Source organism: Ambystoma mexicanum, chromosome 3p, assembly GCF_040938575.1.
Source record: "Ambystoma mexicanum isolate Mex_15411 chromosome 3p, UKY_AmexF1_1, whole genome shotgun sequence".
Classification (NCBI taxonomy): Eukaryota; Metazoa; Chordata; class Amphibia; order Caudata; family Ambystomatidae; genus Ambystoma; species Ambystoma mexicanum.
Genome location: NC_090925.1, coordinates 111,923,911 through 111,939,388, shown reverse-complemented (window position 1 = coordinate 111,939,388; position 15,478 = coordinate 111,923,911). Strand labels below are relative to the sequence as shown.

Here is a 15,478-nt window from a genome sequence, read left to right as displayed (position 1 = left end):
TGCCACCAGCCCCAAAGCAACAACCTGATCCCCGTTATAACATCGTGTGGGACTTGTGGGAGAGGAAGGCTGGGTACCCGGTGGCCTTAATTTGTGCATGGATCTCTTATTTTACATTCATTATCAACTACTTGCTGTATCTTCCTCCTACAATGTCATAGTAGAGGATTATAAAAGCACTTTCAAGCCAGGTATTTTGTTTTTCGTTTTTAGGGTGCTTTGGGCTATGAGGGCGTGGCAACCCGGGGCCTCATTTCAGGTGTGGCAGTATTTCCTGTGGAAATACCTCCAAGCTTGTTTACCGTTTCCACCAATTGCAATTGTGATAAACCCACCTGATTATGAGTGACAAGAGTTGATGCGCATTCCTCGTGTCCATAGGACTCCATTGGTGGTGACTTTGAGGATTTACCGCCAATGGTAATTCCACCTGTAGTAAAAGCTCCAGTTTTTGGCAATAAAGTGGAGGAGAAACCTCCAGCAAGCAATTAGGTATTTACTTCACTTTACCCGCAGACTGGGAATTTAGGGGTGCAGGAAATGGGTAGTAATGTGCTGGTAACTGAATTTCTGTGACTTTACCAACATCTTGCCTGCACAGTCAAACTCGTAATGAGTCCCAGGGCCCTCATTATGAGTGACCTGGTCTGGAATTAAGGTGCTGGTAATTACGTTTACCACACTTTTTGCAGACTGTACTAATACAAGACGCAATGCTGGTAACACCAACGCCGGGAACACAGCACAGTCACTGTTGCCGGTAGCACAGACAACACAAATATCGGGACCCACCGTAAAATGTGCCGGAAACACTGGCACTACAGAAAGAAGGCAGCATTATGAGAATGTCAATGCCGGAAACATTGGCACAAAAATGACAGTACCACCGGTAAATCCATGGCAGAAACACCAGCACTGCAGAGCAGGCAGAAAACATGCCAGGTGGGGTAGTACAGGCCACAGGTGCACCCAATGCACCCAGGTGCACCCAATAAGCACAGAAATTGCTGAAATGGACCAAACCCAGACCAAAAACCCAGACCAACACAACCAGGCTGCCAGGTAGCACAGGACCTGGAGGTGCTGCACGCTGGAGTCCAGCTGTATGAGCAGGAGCTGCATCAGTGGCAACAGGAGGACATTCAGTCGAGGAAGAGGTGGATGATGATGATGATGAGGGACAATGCCATGCAAGTGGCAATTCGGAGGCGTGCAGCAATACCCCGCACAAGGACCTGACAGACGGCCAGATCCATACACTCTACCGTCTAAACAGGGAATCTATCCTGGAACTGGTGCAGCTCTTCCATGATGACATTGAGAGCAGCATAGGCATCCGGACAGCCATACCAGCCCTGTAGAAGCTGGTGTCAGTCCTGCACTTCCTTGCCACCGGCACATTTCAGTACTCTGTGAGCGAGCTGCATGGCATATCGTAACCTGCATTTATTTTCAAGAGTGCTGGTGCAGGTCCAGCATCCCCTCCTGTGGCATGTTGCCCAAGACATTGCCCTCCCAACCACCCAGGCACAGGTGAATGCCACCAAGGTACGCTTCCATGCCCAATGTGTTGGGAGCACTGGACTGCACACATATCGAGCCGGTGGCTCCCCACGACATGCCACAGAGGAGGTGTACAGGAACCGTAAGCTGTACCACTCACTCAACGTCCAGGTGACCTGTGATGACGCGTTATGGGGGACAGCGGACCTGGCTATTGGGTGAGTAAAAGCATAACCACACACACATTGCTGCATGGGTCACAGGCCAAGGGTTGTGGGGGGTTTGGCTGGCACCAATGCATGCCCCACAGCTACCATGCCAATGCAGGGCCATGAATGGCATGCCCAATTGGGTGGCCTTGACTCACATCAACCGCACAAGACAACATTGGGACAGGTCTGGTTGGCTCTAGGATTGGAACTTGCCCATGCTAAGCACCACTTATAGGTTGGACGGTTTGTTCTGGTGTCACAAGATCACAGGAGTGGTTTGGGGTTTAGCCAGGACCCCAATTTGGTGCGTATGAGAAGTGGGTTTACTCCTGGTTATCTTGTTTGGTTTTCGGTATCAATAATACTTCTAACATGGTAGTTAGTGCGATACAGGTTCGCTTTTATTGATGATTTTTGAAAATTCCACTTGAATACAATGATTAGTGTGTAGAACACTGTTATGGCATTTTGTGCCTTGGTGCGGTCAGCCGACACGTGTTTCAACCCATAAGGGTCTTTCTCAAGGCTGAACAATATTCAAAGGTGCATAGTGATATGTGGTAAAAGGCATTTTGTGACCATCATGTTAATTTAACAACATTAAACGTGGTGGGTGATGTGTGGTGGTGGTAGGAGGTTTTAAAAAACATTGCATAATTGTATATTGCATTTACAAGTTGGATTATTAACACAGTAGACCGAGGAAAAAGGGGGGGAAAAAGGAAAGAGAGGTTAAGCAAGAGCGGTGGGGAGGAGGATAGACTGAAGGAGGATTGGAGAAATAGGTGGTCTTCTTACCAGGTATGTCATGCTATGATCCCCAGGTGGGGTTCTAATTGTGTTGTGGGTGGCTGTCCTTTTGGCAGTCTAGCTCCTTTTGGGCTCTAAAATTAAATAATAATAATGAATTGGTCCGTTATTACAATGGTAAATGATTTGGAATTTAAAGTCCGAAGGAGGTGGGCTGAGCCCTTCCTTCGGTATGGCGAGTTGCAGCGAGGGTTGGATCGGGGTGGTATAGCTTACCTTCGTCAGAGTATCGTCTGTGATGAGTCGCTCTCTGCGGCTTCAGTGTTGAATGAGTGCCGCCATGTTCGTTATACTTACGCATAAGCCTACCAACCAGGGCTGGACTGGCGGCGCATGCGTGAGCGTGTAGTGTCCCAGCGGGTGCTAATGCGCGTGCGCGAAGAGATAGTGTCCTTGGGATGCAATTGCGCATGCGCGAATGCGAGTTCGCGATACTGATGTGTGCACAATTTGATGTTTGTCTGGTCGGGCCATGGTCTAATGGGGTGAGGTGGTATGGGCCCAGGAGGGGCAATTCAAAGGGGATCAGAATGGGAGGGTGTGAGTGGTGGTTTGCTGAGTTCTATTATGAGTGATGACTCATTTCAAGTGTGAATGGAAATACTTTCCGAATGGTCAGTCGTGGCTTGTCAGAGATCTGGTTTGGGCCAAGGTGTAATGCCCATAGTGGAGGCAGATTTGGTGGTCAAGAAGGTTACAGAAAGACATTGAGGTCGTGATCTCTGTTGAGACCATTTTTAACACATCTGAAGTGGCAGATAAGTCGCGCTTCTTCTTGTCTGAAACTCCCTCCCAATTGCATCTGACGAAGGTAAGCTATACCACCCCGATCCAACCCTCGCTGCAACTCGCCATACCGAAGGAAGGGCTCAGCCCACCTCCTTCGGACTTTAAATTCCAAATCATTTACCATTGTAATAACGGACCAATTCATTATTATTATTTAATTTTAGAGCCCAAAAGGAGCTAGACTGCCAAAAGGACAGCCACCCACAACACAATTAGAACCCCACCTGGGGATCATAGCATGACATACCTGGTAAGAAGACCACCTATTTCTCCAATCCTCCTTCAGTCTATCCTCCTCCCCACCGCTCTTGCTTAACCTCTCTTTCCTTTTTCCCCCCCTTTTTCCTCGGTCTACTGTGTTAATAATCCAACTTGTAAATGCAATATACAATTATGCAATGTTTTTTAAAACCTCCTACCACCACCACACATCACCCACCACGTTTAATGTTGTTAAATTAACATGATGGTCACAAAATGCCTTTTACCACATATCACTATGCACCTTTGAATATTGTTCAGCCTTGAGAAAGACCCTTATGGGTTGAAACACGTGTCGGCTGACCGCACCAAGGCACAAAATGCCATAACAGTGTTCTACACACTAATCATTGTATTCAAGTGGAATTTTCAAAAATCATCAATAAAAGCGAACCTGTATCGCACTAACTACCATGTTAGAAGTATTATTGATACCGAAAACCAAACAAGATAACCAGGAGTAAACCCACTTCTCATACGCACCAAATTGGGGTCCTGGCTAAACCCCAAACCACTCCTGTGATCTTGTGACACCAGAACAAACCGTCCAACCTATAAGTGGTGCTTAGCATGGGCAAGTTCCAATCCTAGAGCCAACCAGACCTTTTAATTACTACTAGGGAACCAGCCTTGCTCAAACGCCTGGAATTTTCCTAAACAAACTCAATACGAATAAAGGAACAGCCAAAGAATGGCAGAATACATGATGTCAAGGAATGAAGACATCAGAGCGCTATTTGCCCCACGAGGATCCACGGATAACGCCTTCCGAGATTCAAATCCACAAGAAGATCTAAAGCACAAATTCATGAGACTAGAAAAATTGTCTAAAAAAGAAATCAATAAATTCTGGGAGAAAACAACAATGCAGGAATATGCGGAACAAAAGAAAGTACCGAGGGGTCTCAGGATAGTTATCTTTCCGGATTTTGATGACCCACTCGACTCAGATTTAGCAGATGAATGGGAACAAAACCTCATAACAGGCTCATTACGAATGATAGAACTGCTGATTGAACACGCCAAAAGAAAACATGAAAGAGTTGTGATTCTACTAGAAGAACTAAAAAAGGAAATAGAGATATACGATGCCCCCAAAACAACCAAGGAGAAGAATTACAAAACTATGTATAGAATACTAAAAACCCACCAAGACGAAGTCAAAATGAGAAAGCTGCATAAATTCTTTAGAGACGACAAAGACTACAGGGAAGACCGGGTCTTCACCTACCAACCCAAATATGATCAGAATCAACAGCAACAGAAATCCAAAGAAAGTACCCCAAACACCTCGGGTGCAAGTTCGGATATTGACAGTGAACAGGAAGAATCATCAAATTTACCAGAAAAGGCAACAGCTAAGCGGTCTTTTTTAGACCAAATAAAGCTACACAGGAAGGCAAGTCGCCTGAAATCACAACCCAACACCAACAAAAAATCGGTATCCTTCGCAACTCCATTGACAAATACAGGAACCCCTCAAGAAGAAGAAGAGGGGGAAGAACAGACGGAGGACGCAAGAGACCTGGAAGAGGAAATCGAACAAAGACAAACAAGGTCACAATCACAGAAAACTGTGGGACAGAAACACAACAAAATCTGATCATGAACCTGTCACACAGAGAACTTACGAATCTGGAAATAAGGGTACTCAACAAGGGATTGTCCTTCTCACCATCAAGCAAGAACAACTTTGTAGATATACAAATAGATCTATTTAAATTTACTAGACGCCTCAAACTCACTAAATTCTTCGCAACCAAAGCAACGGTTTACAAACCACCAGAAACAGTACCAAAACCCAGCTTGTTCACCATCAGAGACCTTGAAGACATCCATCTCCTAAGCACGCTTGCAGAGAACAACAAGAGCAAGCAAGAATGCATGCAAGAATTAGGGATTCAGAGTGTATCCATGAAAATCCCAGAGCTTAAAAGCAAATCTAAATTCAATCCACAACTTTTTGCAGAGAACTATATAGACACCTTTCATCAAGCTGTGATCAATGACCTTCACAAATTGGAAGATCGATGTACCAGAGGTACTAATGATAAAAACAACCTAACAAATGAGGAACAAACCGTACTTAAAGATCTACAAGAAGAAACAAGTATCGTGATAAAGGAAGCCGACAAAGGTGGCAACATAGTTATTATGGAAAGAACAGACTACATCAAAATGGCCCTGAACCACCTCCAAATACCGGGCAACTACGAGAAACTGGACAACAATCCCCAAGCCAGGATTCTCAGGGAACACCGAGAACTCCTTACCAAATACCAAGAGATAGGACTCATTACAGAGGATGAATATGACTACCTCAGAACGGATCATCCAATTATGCCAACGCTATACTTTTTACCGAAAATCCATAAAACCTTTGACACCATTCCAGAAGGAAGACCGATTATGAGTGGTATTGGCGGTATCACGGAAGCACTAGCAAGATACATTAACAATGTAATACAGCCACTCATCATCAAGATCCCTACCTATCTCAGAGATACCATGCACACTTTGGAGATACTTTCCAAAATCGAATGGGAACCGAACTACTTAATGGCCACCCTTGATGTCAAGGCCCTGTACACATCAATTGATCATGAACTTGCAATATCGAGTATGGGGTACCTCCTCAAATACGAGTCAGCGTCACACCTCGATCAAGTTGAAATGACCAAATCCTTCCTGAAATTTTCACTCAACAACAACATATTTATCTTCAACGGTGAATACTACAAGCAAACTAAGGGGATTGCTATGGGAGCCAGCTATGCTCCAGCACTAGCCAACTGCTTCATGCATACCTACGAACAAGAGCATGCAATGAAGGAAACCAAATACACCAGCCTCATTGTCAACTGGGCTCGTTTCATAGATGATATCATCCTGATATGGAAAGGGACTGAAAATGAACTAAACCAATACATGGATTACCTCAATACAAACAACTATGGCATTGAACTAACTAGCCACATCAGCTCTGAACAAATAGACTTTTTGGATCTCAAGATTATGATAGAAGACAACAAAATTACAACCAGAACATTCCGTAAACCAACGGAAGTGAACTCAACCTTGCATGCACAAAGTTGCCACAGGAACAGTGTCATACGAAATATCCCAAAAGGTGAATACATCCGGGCGAGAAGGAACTGCAGCACAGACAAATCCTTCACAGAAGAATGCGACCTACTCGACCGCAGATTTAGATGTCGAGGCTACTCCGCCCAAAGCCTGACACCGGCAAGAGAACAAGCAATACACATTCAAAGATCTACACTGCTATCACCTAAACCCAGAAGACAGGAATGCAACCCCAAGATAAGATTTGTTACAAGATACAACCAAGACAGTCATGCCCTGCAAAAAATCTTAACCAAACATTGGGAGTTACTCCGTATGGATGAACATATCGAACCGCAACTTGAGGCGTATCCAAGCATGTCATTCAAAAGAGCACCAACTCTAAGGAACCTACTTAGTCCTTCCTTTCTCGCGGAGAAACACATCATGGCACAAGACTGGCTCAGTAAGCAAACACCAATAGGCTTCACCAAATGCGGAACTTGCTCAATGTGTAAATATGCGACACAAACCAAATGTGCCAAATTCGTAGGTTGCCCAATATTCAAAATCACCGAGCACATTAACTGTAGAAGCAAGTTTGTGATCTATGCTTTGATTTGCGTATGTGACAAGATATATATTGGCAGTACCATCCGAGAAGCCCGCATCAGGATAAGGGAACATATGAACAGCATACATTCGCAAGATCCTAAACTACCGCTGGCCAATCACTGGCAGAAGTACCATCAAATGAACGACAAAAGTGAAATAAGGCTCATCGGACTGAAAATTGTCAAGCTGGGCCCGAGAGGAGGAGACAGAATCCAGAAACTCAGACAAGAAGAAGCGCGACTTATCTGCCACTTCAGATGTGTTAAAAATTGTCTCAACAGAGATCACGACCTCAATGTCTTTCTGTAACCTTCTTGACCACCAAATCTGCCTCCACTATGGGCATTACACCTTGGCCCAAACCAGATCTCTGACAAGCCACGACTGACCATTCGGAAAGTATTTCCATTCACACTTGAAATGAGTCATCACTCATATTAGAACTCAGCAAACCACCACTCACACCCTCCCATTCTGATCCCCTTTGAATTGCCCCTCCTGGGCCCATACCACCTCACCCCATTAGACCATGGCCCGACCAGACAAACATCAAATTGTGCACACATCAGTATCGCGAACTCGCATTCGCGCATGCGCAATTGCATCCCAAGGACACTATCTCTTCGCGCACGCGCATTAGCACCCGCTGGGACACTACACGCTCACGCATGCGCCGCCAGTCCAGCCCTGGTTGGTAGGCGCATGCGTAAGTATAACGAACATGGCGGCACTCATTCAACACTGAAGCCGCAGAGAGCGACTCATCACAGACGATACTCTGACGAAGGTAAGCTATACCACCCCGATCCAACCCTCGCTGCAACTCGCCATACCGAAGGAAGGGCTCAGCCCACCTCCTTCGGACTTTAAATTCCAAATCATTTACCATTGTAATAACGGACCAATTCATTATTATTATTTAATTTTAGAGCCCAAAAGGAGCTAGACTGCCAAAAGGACAGCCACCCACAACACAATTAGAACCCCACCTGGGGATCATAGCATGACATACCTGGTAAGAAGACCACCTATTTCTCCAATCCTCCTTCAGTCTATCCTCCTCCCCACCGCTCTTGCTTAACCTCTCTTTCCTTTTTCCCCCCCTTTTTCCTCGGTCTACTGTGTTAATAATCCAACTTGTAAATGCAATATACAATTATGCAATGTTTTTTAAAACCTCCTACCACCACCACACATCACCCACCACGTTTAATGTTGTTAAATTAACATGATGGTCACAAAATGCCTTTTACCACATATCACTATGCACCTTTGAATATTGTTCAGCCTTGAGAAAGACCCTTATGGGTTGAAACACGTGTCGGCTGACCGCACCAAGGCACAAAATGCCATAACAGTGTTCTACACACTAATCATTGTATTCAAGTGGAATTTTCAAAAATCATCAATAAAAGCGAACCTGTATCGCACTAACTACCATGTTAGAAGTATTATTGATACCGAAAACCAAACAAGATAACCAGGAGTAAACCCACTTCTCATAACATTGGGACAGGCCATCCCATTCTGAGCACATATGGACAAACACATGCAATGCGCTACAGGTACTAGAATACAACACAGCGATATCACAAATCCCAACGTACCTCTACACAGCCCCACCTAGGCCCATGTGACACATGCCCTAATGAGACAATATGCATGCATGGGCACACCACAACTGCGTGTGATCCAAAATCATATTCAATACCACTGCCGTGCATCATTACCTACACACATCAGATGTCAATGTGAAAGTGAACGCCAATGCACTCCATGCACTGCACATACATAGTGTGCTGTGGTAGCACTGCAATGTGCGTAGCACAGGGGTGGGATCCCAGTGGGAACTGAAGGGAGAGGGGCAAGCCATCTACGCCATTCCATAAATGGCCACAGTGGGACCAAAATGGGGATTGGCCTTCCATGCAGTCTGTGCATGTGAGCCTACATTTGATGTGCATGCAACGCAATCACAGTGAAACCTGCATTGTGGGTGCCATGCACTGTGTGCAGCCGTGGTCGTGGCAAGTTAACGTCCAACCCGGACATTGTTGGTGCGCAGGCATATGGGTGACTCACAGTATGGCCAGTCAGTGGCCAGTCCAGTCCTACCCCCAGCAACCCAACCCAGGTACCGAAACCCTGCACACACAGCATGTCCAGCAGTGGCTGTCACAGGGTGCAGCAGGGAGCTAGTTCACAGTCCCAGATGCATGTGTCAGGCACACAGACATTCATTGATTAAAGCACTGTCCAGCCATGTGCATGCAATGGCTCACCTTGCGTCCCATCCCTTGTATGTGATTCAGGTTATCTTCTACTGCTACGGTTGATGACCCCTTTGAGGGACCCCCAGACTCAGCAGGAGGTGGCCTACAATCATGCACACGTGCGTACCCGGACAACTATTGAGCAGATCTTCGGACTATTGAAGGCACGGTTTCGATGCATGCACCAGTCAGGGGGGGTGCCCATGTACAGGCCAGAGAAGGTGGGGAAGATAGCCCTGGCCTGTGCGATGTTGCACTATATATGTGTCAGACGCAACATGTCTCTGCACCCTGATATGGACATGCCGCCAGCAGACGCTGAAGATGATGGAGATGGGGATGCAGCTCCAACCATGCAACGACACATACACATGGATGTTAGGGATGGGCATGTAGCCTGTTAGGAAATAATTGACAACTTCTTTTGACCACCCATCCACTGCACACAACCCATGCCCCTCACTGCATGTGACAAGCAGCACCAATAAAGCAGACCACACCAATAAGAAATGTCCCAGCATTGATTTTTGTGCCTAACAAGATGTATGTATTATTTTGAACAATGTGCATTGAACACTGTGTGCCCCACTCACCCTCCCCAAACACTCCCTCCCCAAACACACTGTGAGAAACCTAAAGGTGTCTCACCCGCTAGTCCCTGGGAATTTGTTATCCAGGTGGCCAGAACACAGCCATCACTTTTGGATCCAGTTCCTGCGGGTGGACTAGTGCGGGAGTATCACCTGGATGGTATATACGCATTTCGTCGACCACTTTTACATCATGGGACTTTTCATCGCCGACCCTTTCATCGCCAACATTTTTTTTTTTAAAACATTTTTTAGGGGGGGTGTTTGTGGGGGTTGGGGTATGATTATTTAAGTAAGGGGGTTTGGGGGGGCACAGCCCCCCCATAAATAAAAAAATAAAAAAATGTTGGCGATGAAAGGGTCGGCAATGAAAAGTCCCACGATGTAAAATTGGTCAACGAAATAACGTAGAACCCACCTGGATGAGGGGTCCTTGGGTAGTGGAAGTGGGACACCGGAGGGTGAGATACGGTATCCCCTTCCCAATAACACCTTTTCCCCATCCTACCAGGTAGGATACCTAGGAATTAAATCCCCCCTCCCTTTTGCGAAACAAACACTTTCTCAGGAACAGATCACTTGAGTGACAACGGACTTACACCCGAGACGTATACCTTATATGTCCCAACACAAGGGTCAGGCAGAGTCAGGCAGTTACTGATAATTACACACACCTGACTTCCATCACACTTCCCCACAAGGATGAAAGGCGGAGCACGAAAGCACACTCTGAGCAAGGCAATACACACGAGGATGCAGCAGTTCCAATATGGCAGTTCAATAAGAGGAGAAAGATGGCAAGATCAGAAAGGGTGGCAAGGAGGGAATTGCCCTTGGCCTTTTCTGAGGGAGGAAACCGCTACTTTCATGAACCCTTCAGGATAAGAAACATAAGAATGGGAAATAAGGCTGAAGAAAGGTGCATTGTGTGTCGAAGTTACCCGGGAATCACCCGCATCGACAGTCAAAGCAAGGAGGAGCAATTGCAGCTGTAGTACTGTCCATTGCTCCTACAACAAAGCCGCTCCATTAAAGTCAGCACAGCCGGTGAGTCGGGGAGACTGATAGCAGACAGGTCTGTGTGAGAACCAAGGTTACAAGCGACAACAATGTATGGAGAAATCTGCAAAGTACAAAGAGCAAGTCATATGTGATAAGCAACGCAAATATAATTGAATATACAAGGAATTACTGAACTTTTGTAAACTAAGGCAGATACCGTATACAGAGTGGTCCGGCGCCACAGGGCTGCTCATTCGAAGGTCTCTGTAAGGTATCCAACAGAGAGTTTAAAAATTGTGAACTGTGAAATCGAACTTGAAACGGGTCAAGGCAAACCCTGTTCACATTTGAAAGTCTTCGATAGCTTATGCAAACTGTAATTGGTCCGAGCCCGGCTGAGGGAGACTAATTGTGAAAAAAGGGATCTGAGCCCAGCTGAGGGGGATCTGGGGTGAACCATGAGTCACCCAAGAAATGGTATACAAACTTAAATGGTCTGAGACCGGCTGAGGAAGACTAATTGTGGGAAAGGGGTTCTGAGCCTGGCTGAGGGGGATCCAGGATGAAGAGTCACCCGAAAATACAAACTGAAATTGGTCCGAGCCCGGCTAAGGGAGACTAATTGGGAAAAAGGGTCCGAGTCTAACTGAGGGGGATCCCGGGTGAACCGTGAGTCACCCGAGAGAAGATTGTGGTACAAAAGGGGATCCGAGCCCGGCTCAGGGGGATCCAGGGTAAAGAGTGAATCACCCTATTTGAATATTTTGAAAAGGAAGTTTTCGTTTGTTTGATCCAACAGGCCCTCAAAATCAAGAGACTTTGATAATGGAAGGGACTTGGGCACAGAAGGCCCTGATGTTGGTAGTGGAACTGTATCCTGGTGCCGAAGAAGCCCAAGAGTGTGCTATGCTCAAGTGAACCGCCTTGTCCCATGCTGAAAACGTGGGGAAGGGAGGCCAATGGCCTGAACATCCTTATCATTTTGTGAGCACTTATTTCTTTTTGATGAACATTACCCCACATTATTTTGGAACTTAGCGGTAAGGAATGGCAAACTTTTTTTTAGCATAGGCCCTTTTATTTTGACGAGACTCCACTAGGACTGCATTATTATTATTTGATGGTCGTAGCTTGCTCCCATCTGTAAATTTAGGATTAGATAGGCGTTTATCACACCCTTGATAAAAATTCAATAAACACCCTTTAACTGTGGTCACTTGTGTACTTTGATACCATGCCTTCCTTACAACACCCACGAATCAGATAGTGTCAGTGATGCTGTCGGTCACAGTCACTTTCTAGGCTTTTTGTTGTCACAGGCCTTGCCTTGTGCAAATGACCCTGACAGCCGCTGGGAGCAGCCTCTTGGGCTGCCCTGGTGTGAGCTAGCTGGTGTGGTGATGGTGGAGGGGGGTCTGATCCATGGACATCCCCGCGGTCGAGGGCCACCTACAGGGTGTGGCTGAAACGCCCTTGTTCCCCTCCTGGAATCTCTGTGCTAGCACAACCAGGGCAGAGGAAGAGCTACCCAGGGCATGGGCATAGTGCTGGCTGCTGGCTTGCACACATTCCCTCATCATGCGGGACAACTGTAGCTCCTGCCTCACAAAGTCGGCCATCTCATCATGCCTCTATTCTATTCTGTGGATGCGTGCACCCATGTCACGTATGTTTGGCATTGGTGGTAGAGGTGGGCTATGTAGGTCAGAGGGGCTCAAGGTTGGCCTATGATATGACGTGTGGTCCTGGGAGCTGTCTGTGCTGTTACCCAGCTTTGCCCATCGATGTTCCCGGATGTGAAGGTTGCTTGTGTTGGGCGGGCACTGGCCGTGTTGGTGAGCCAGAGGTGTGCACTACAGGGGCAGGTGACCGGGCCACAGTGACAGTTGGCAGCACTACAGGGGAAGGTGGCTGGGCCACAGTGCCAGTTGGCAGCACTACAGGGGAAGGTGGCTGGGCCACAGTGACAGTTGGCAGCATTACAGGGGCGGGTGGTTGGTCCACAGGGCCTGGTGGCTGCATTGCTTCTTTTGCGTGGCTGGCTGGGATGTTGAGGGTCTACCATGGTCGCTGTCAGAGCATTTGCCTGTGAGGATGAAATGGGCATGCAGTTAATCACCTCTGTGTCATCCAACGGGCTGGCAATACACAGCTTTGATGCATGCGTACACGTGTGTGTGCGCTATGGATGCACATTGGTCGTAGTGCAGCCACGGTACCTTGTTCAGGTTTGTGCTTCAAGTATGTGCTACTTCTCATGTTGTCTCTTTGTGCACATGACCAGTACTCATAAGCCCATATGTGTGTGCACATGCATTTTGGGTACAATGCTTGTGTTCTCTTATACTACGGCCCTGCCAGCTGTATGTGCATAGCCCATTTCATGTAGTGGTTGTGTTTCAGTGTCATGCAGTTGGACCTGACTCTGTGATGTGTGTGTTGCATTTCACAGTCAACTCAGGTTTAGTGTTTTGATGTGGCTCGTTGTACTCCCCGCCCTCTGCTTGCGTCCTATTACCGGTCGCTGTCGCTTCTACTCCCTCGATCCCTTCCAGGTGCAGCACTGTGTTGCATGTCTCCTCCCAGGACATGAGTTTAGTTGGGGAGGCCGTCCCGCCTCTGGTTGTAAGGCATTCCCTCCTGTGGACAGAGAGTAGGTTCCTTACCCTGTGGTCGGAGTTTGTCCCACCTCTTATGGCAATCTTTAGGGGTGTGGTGGACAGGGCCCACAGCCCGTGACCTTCTTGGCCACCTCCTTCCGCATTGCTGACGTTATACGTTGCCTTGATCACCTGTGGTCAGTTGAAAAAAGTTAATCTGCATTAGCCACAATTGTTTCTGTTAACACAGTTAGCTCTGGCTCTGAGTAGCACAGCTTCCGCTGGGACACGTGCCTTTGCTTTCCCTGACATGGTGCCGGTGTTTCAGACATTTGCCTTGGCTTATCCTGACATAGTGCCGGTGTTTCAATGAGTGGATGGCTACAGGAAGTGGGCGATTTTACATGGATTGTGTTTTTCAAAATGGCCACCGGCCAGCTTCCAGTTCTCGCGATGATGCTGTTTCCCATCCCGGTGTCTCCATTGCCGGTGCTACCGTCATCGGTTGCCCAATTCATAGTGTTTGTGTTGTTTGCCTGCCGGACTCAGTGTTTCCGGCGTTTTTTGTTACTGAAACACCAGCATTTATTGCTTTTGTCAGTGTTTCCGTCATGCCAGTGACACCGAGTCCGGCAAGGCGGCTTGCACTCTCCTGCAGGCTTGTTCTGTGCCGGTGATTCCGTCATTGCAGTTGTTGGAAACGGTACTACCGAAATGACGGAATCACCAGCACTTCTGCGCCGGACTCATAATGAGGGCCCATGAGTTGAAAACCAACCAAGAGGCAATACCTCCTGCATCTGCTTGGAGGTGCTACATCCCAAAACATGGAAGAATGACACCCACTGCAATAACCTCCATAGGGAGTGCCTCTATTTTCCTAATAAAGGTTTATGGGACTAGAAAATGAAGACTAACCAGAACTCATAAGAAGATGGAAGTTCCACAATTACCAGTGGTGTTAGCTGCAATTCTAGTTGGAGGAATTAGCACCTTTACCTACACAATCGTAACGACGCCCTAGTGTTATTCATTGCCATTATGTTTTTGTGTAAAGCATATTTAACATTGATTGAGATTAGAAGTACACCCCACTTGGATCCCCACCCCCAAGCCTCAGATCTGCTGGCTTTCCCCTATTTATAATTCAATCTGATATTAGACTGCAGAGGTTATCTGGGCATGAGAAGTGCTGCTGCTGTGTTTTCTACAGCTATGAAGTGTGAAGCATAAGGAAACATTTCCCTACCTTAAACTCTGTTAACCTTTGCGTTTTGTTAGCTGTCAGTCTCAAAATATTGTCCATCTCTTTGCGCAGATTCACCAGTGTCGTGCTGAATTCCAACTGCAAGAAAAGAAAGAGTACCTCACATTTATTTAAGGCAAATACTGTTTGGGCAAATATTTTAGGACACACTACAAGTTGTGCCATAACAGTAAATCAGTTATTTCTTAAAATCATCTGTTTTTCTGATCTGCCTGACAGTAGGTTCTAAAAATCAATAGGCAACAAAATCACCCGCTTGTGATTGGAAGCATTACATCGCATTTAAAAGGGGGTAATGGGGGTAATGGGGGGTAATGGGGGTAATGGGGTATTCATATATTAATACATTAATACAGCCACCACCTAATTGAGCCATTAGGACTTCAGAATGGGGAGTAACCCAAACCAATTTCATGTAGTAATTCATTTTTACCGCCTGCAGTAACGGTAATTCCGTTGGGCAATATTAACACTGATCATGCCACTAAAC

At 46.6% G+C, this 15,478-nt stretch overlaps 1 protein-coding gene across 1 annotated transcript in view; it reads right to left on the bottom strand.

The window, feature by feature from the left end:
* LOC138580136 (E3 ubiquitin-protein ligase TRIM11-like) overlaps nucleotides 1-15,478 on the bottom strand; it is a 188,886-nt gene that overhangs the window by 79,166 nt on the left and 94,242 nt on the right. Inside the window, exon 2 of the mRNA XM_069650447.1 lies at nucleotides 14,971-15,066. Within this exon, the coding sequence (XP_069506548.1) occupies nucleotides 14,971-15,066 (96 nt within the window). The remainder of the gene's footprint in view (nucleotides 1-14,970; nucleotides 15,067-15,478) is intronic.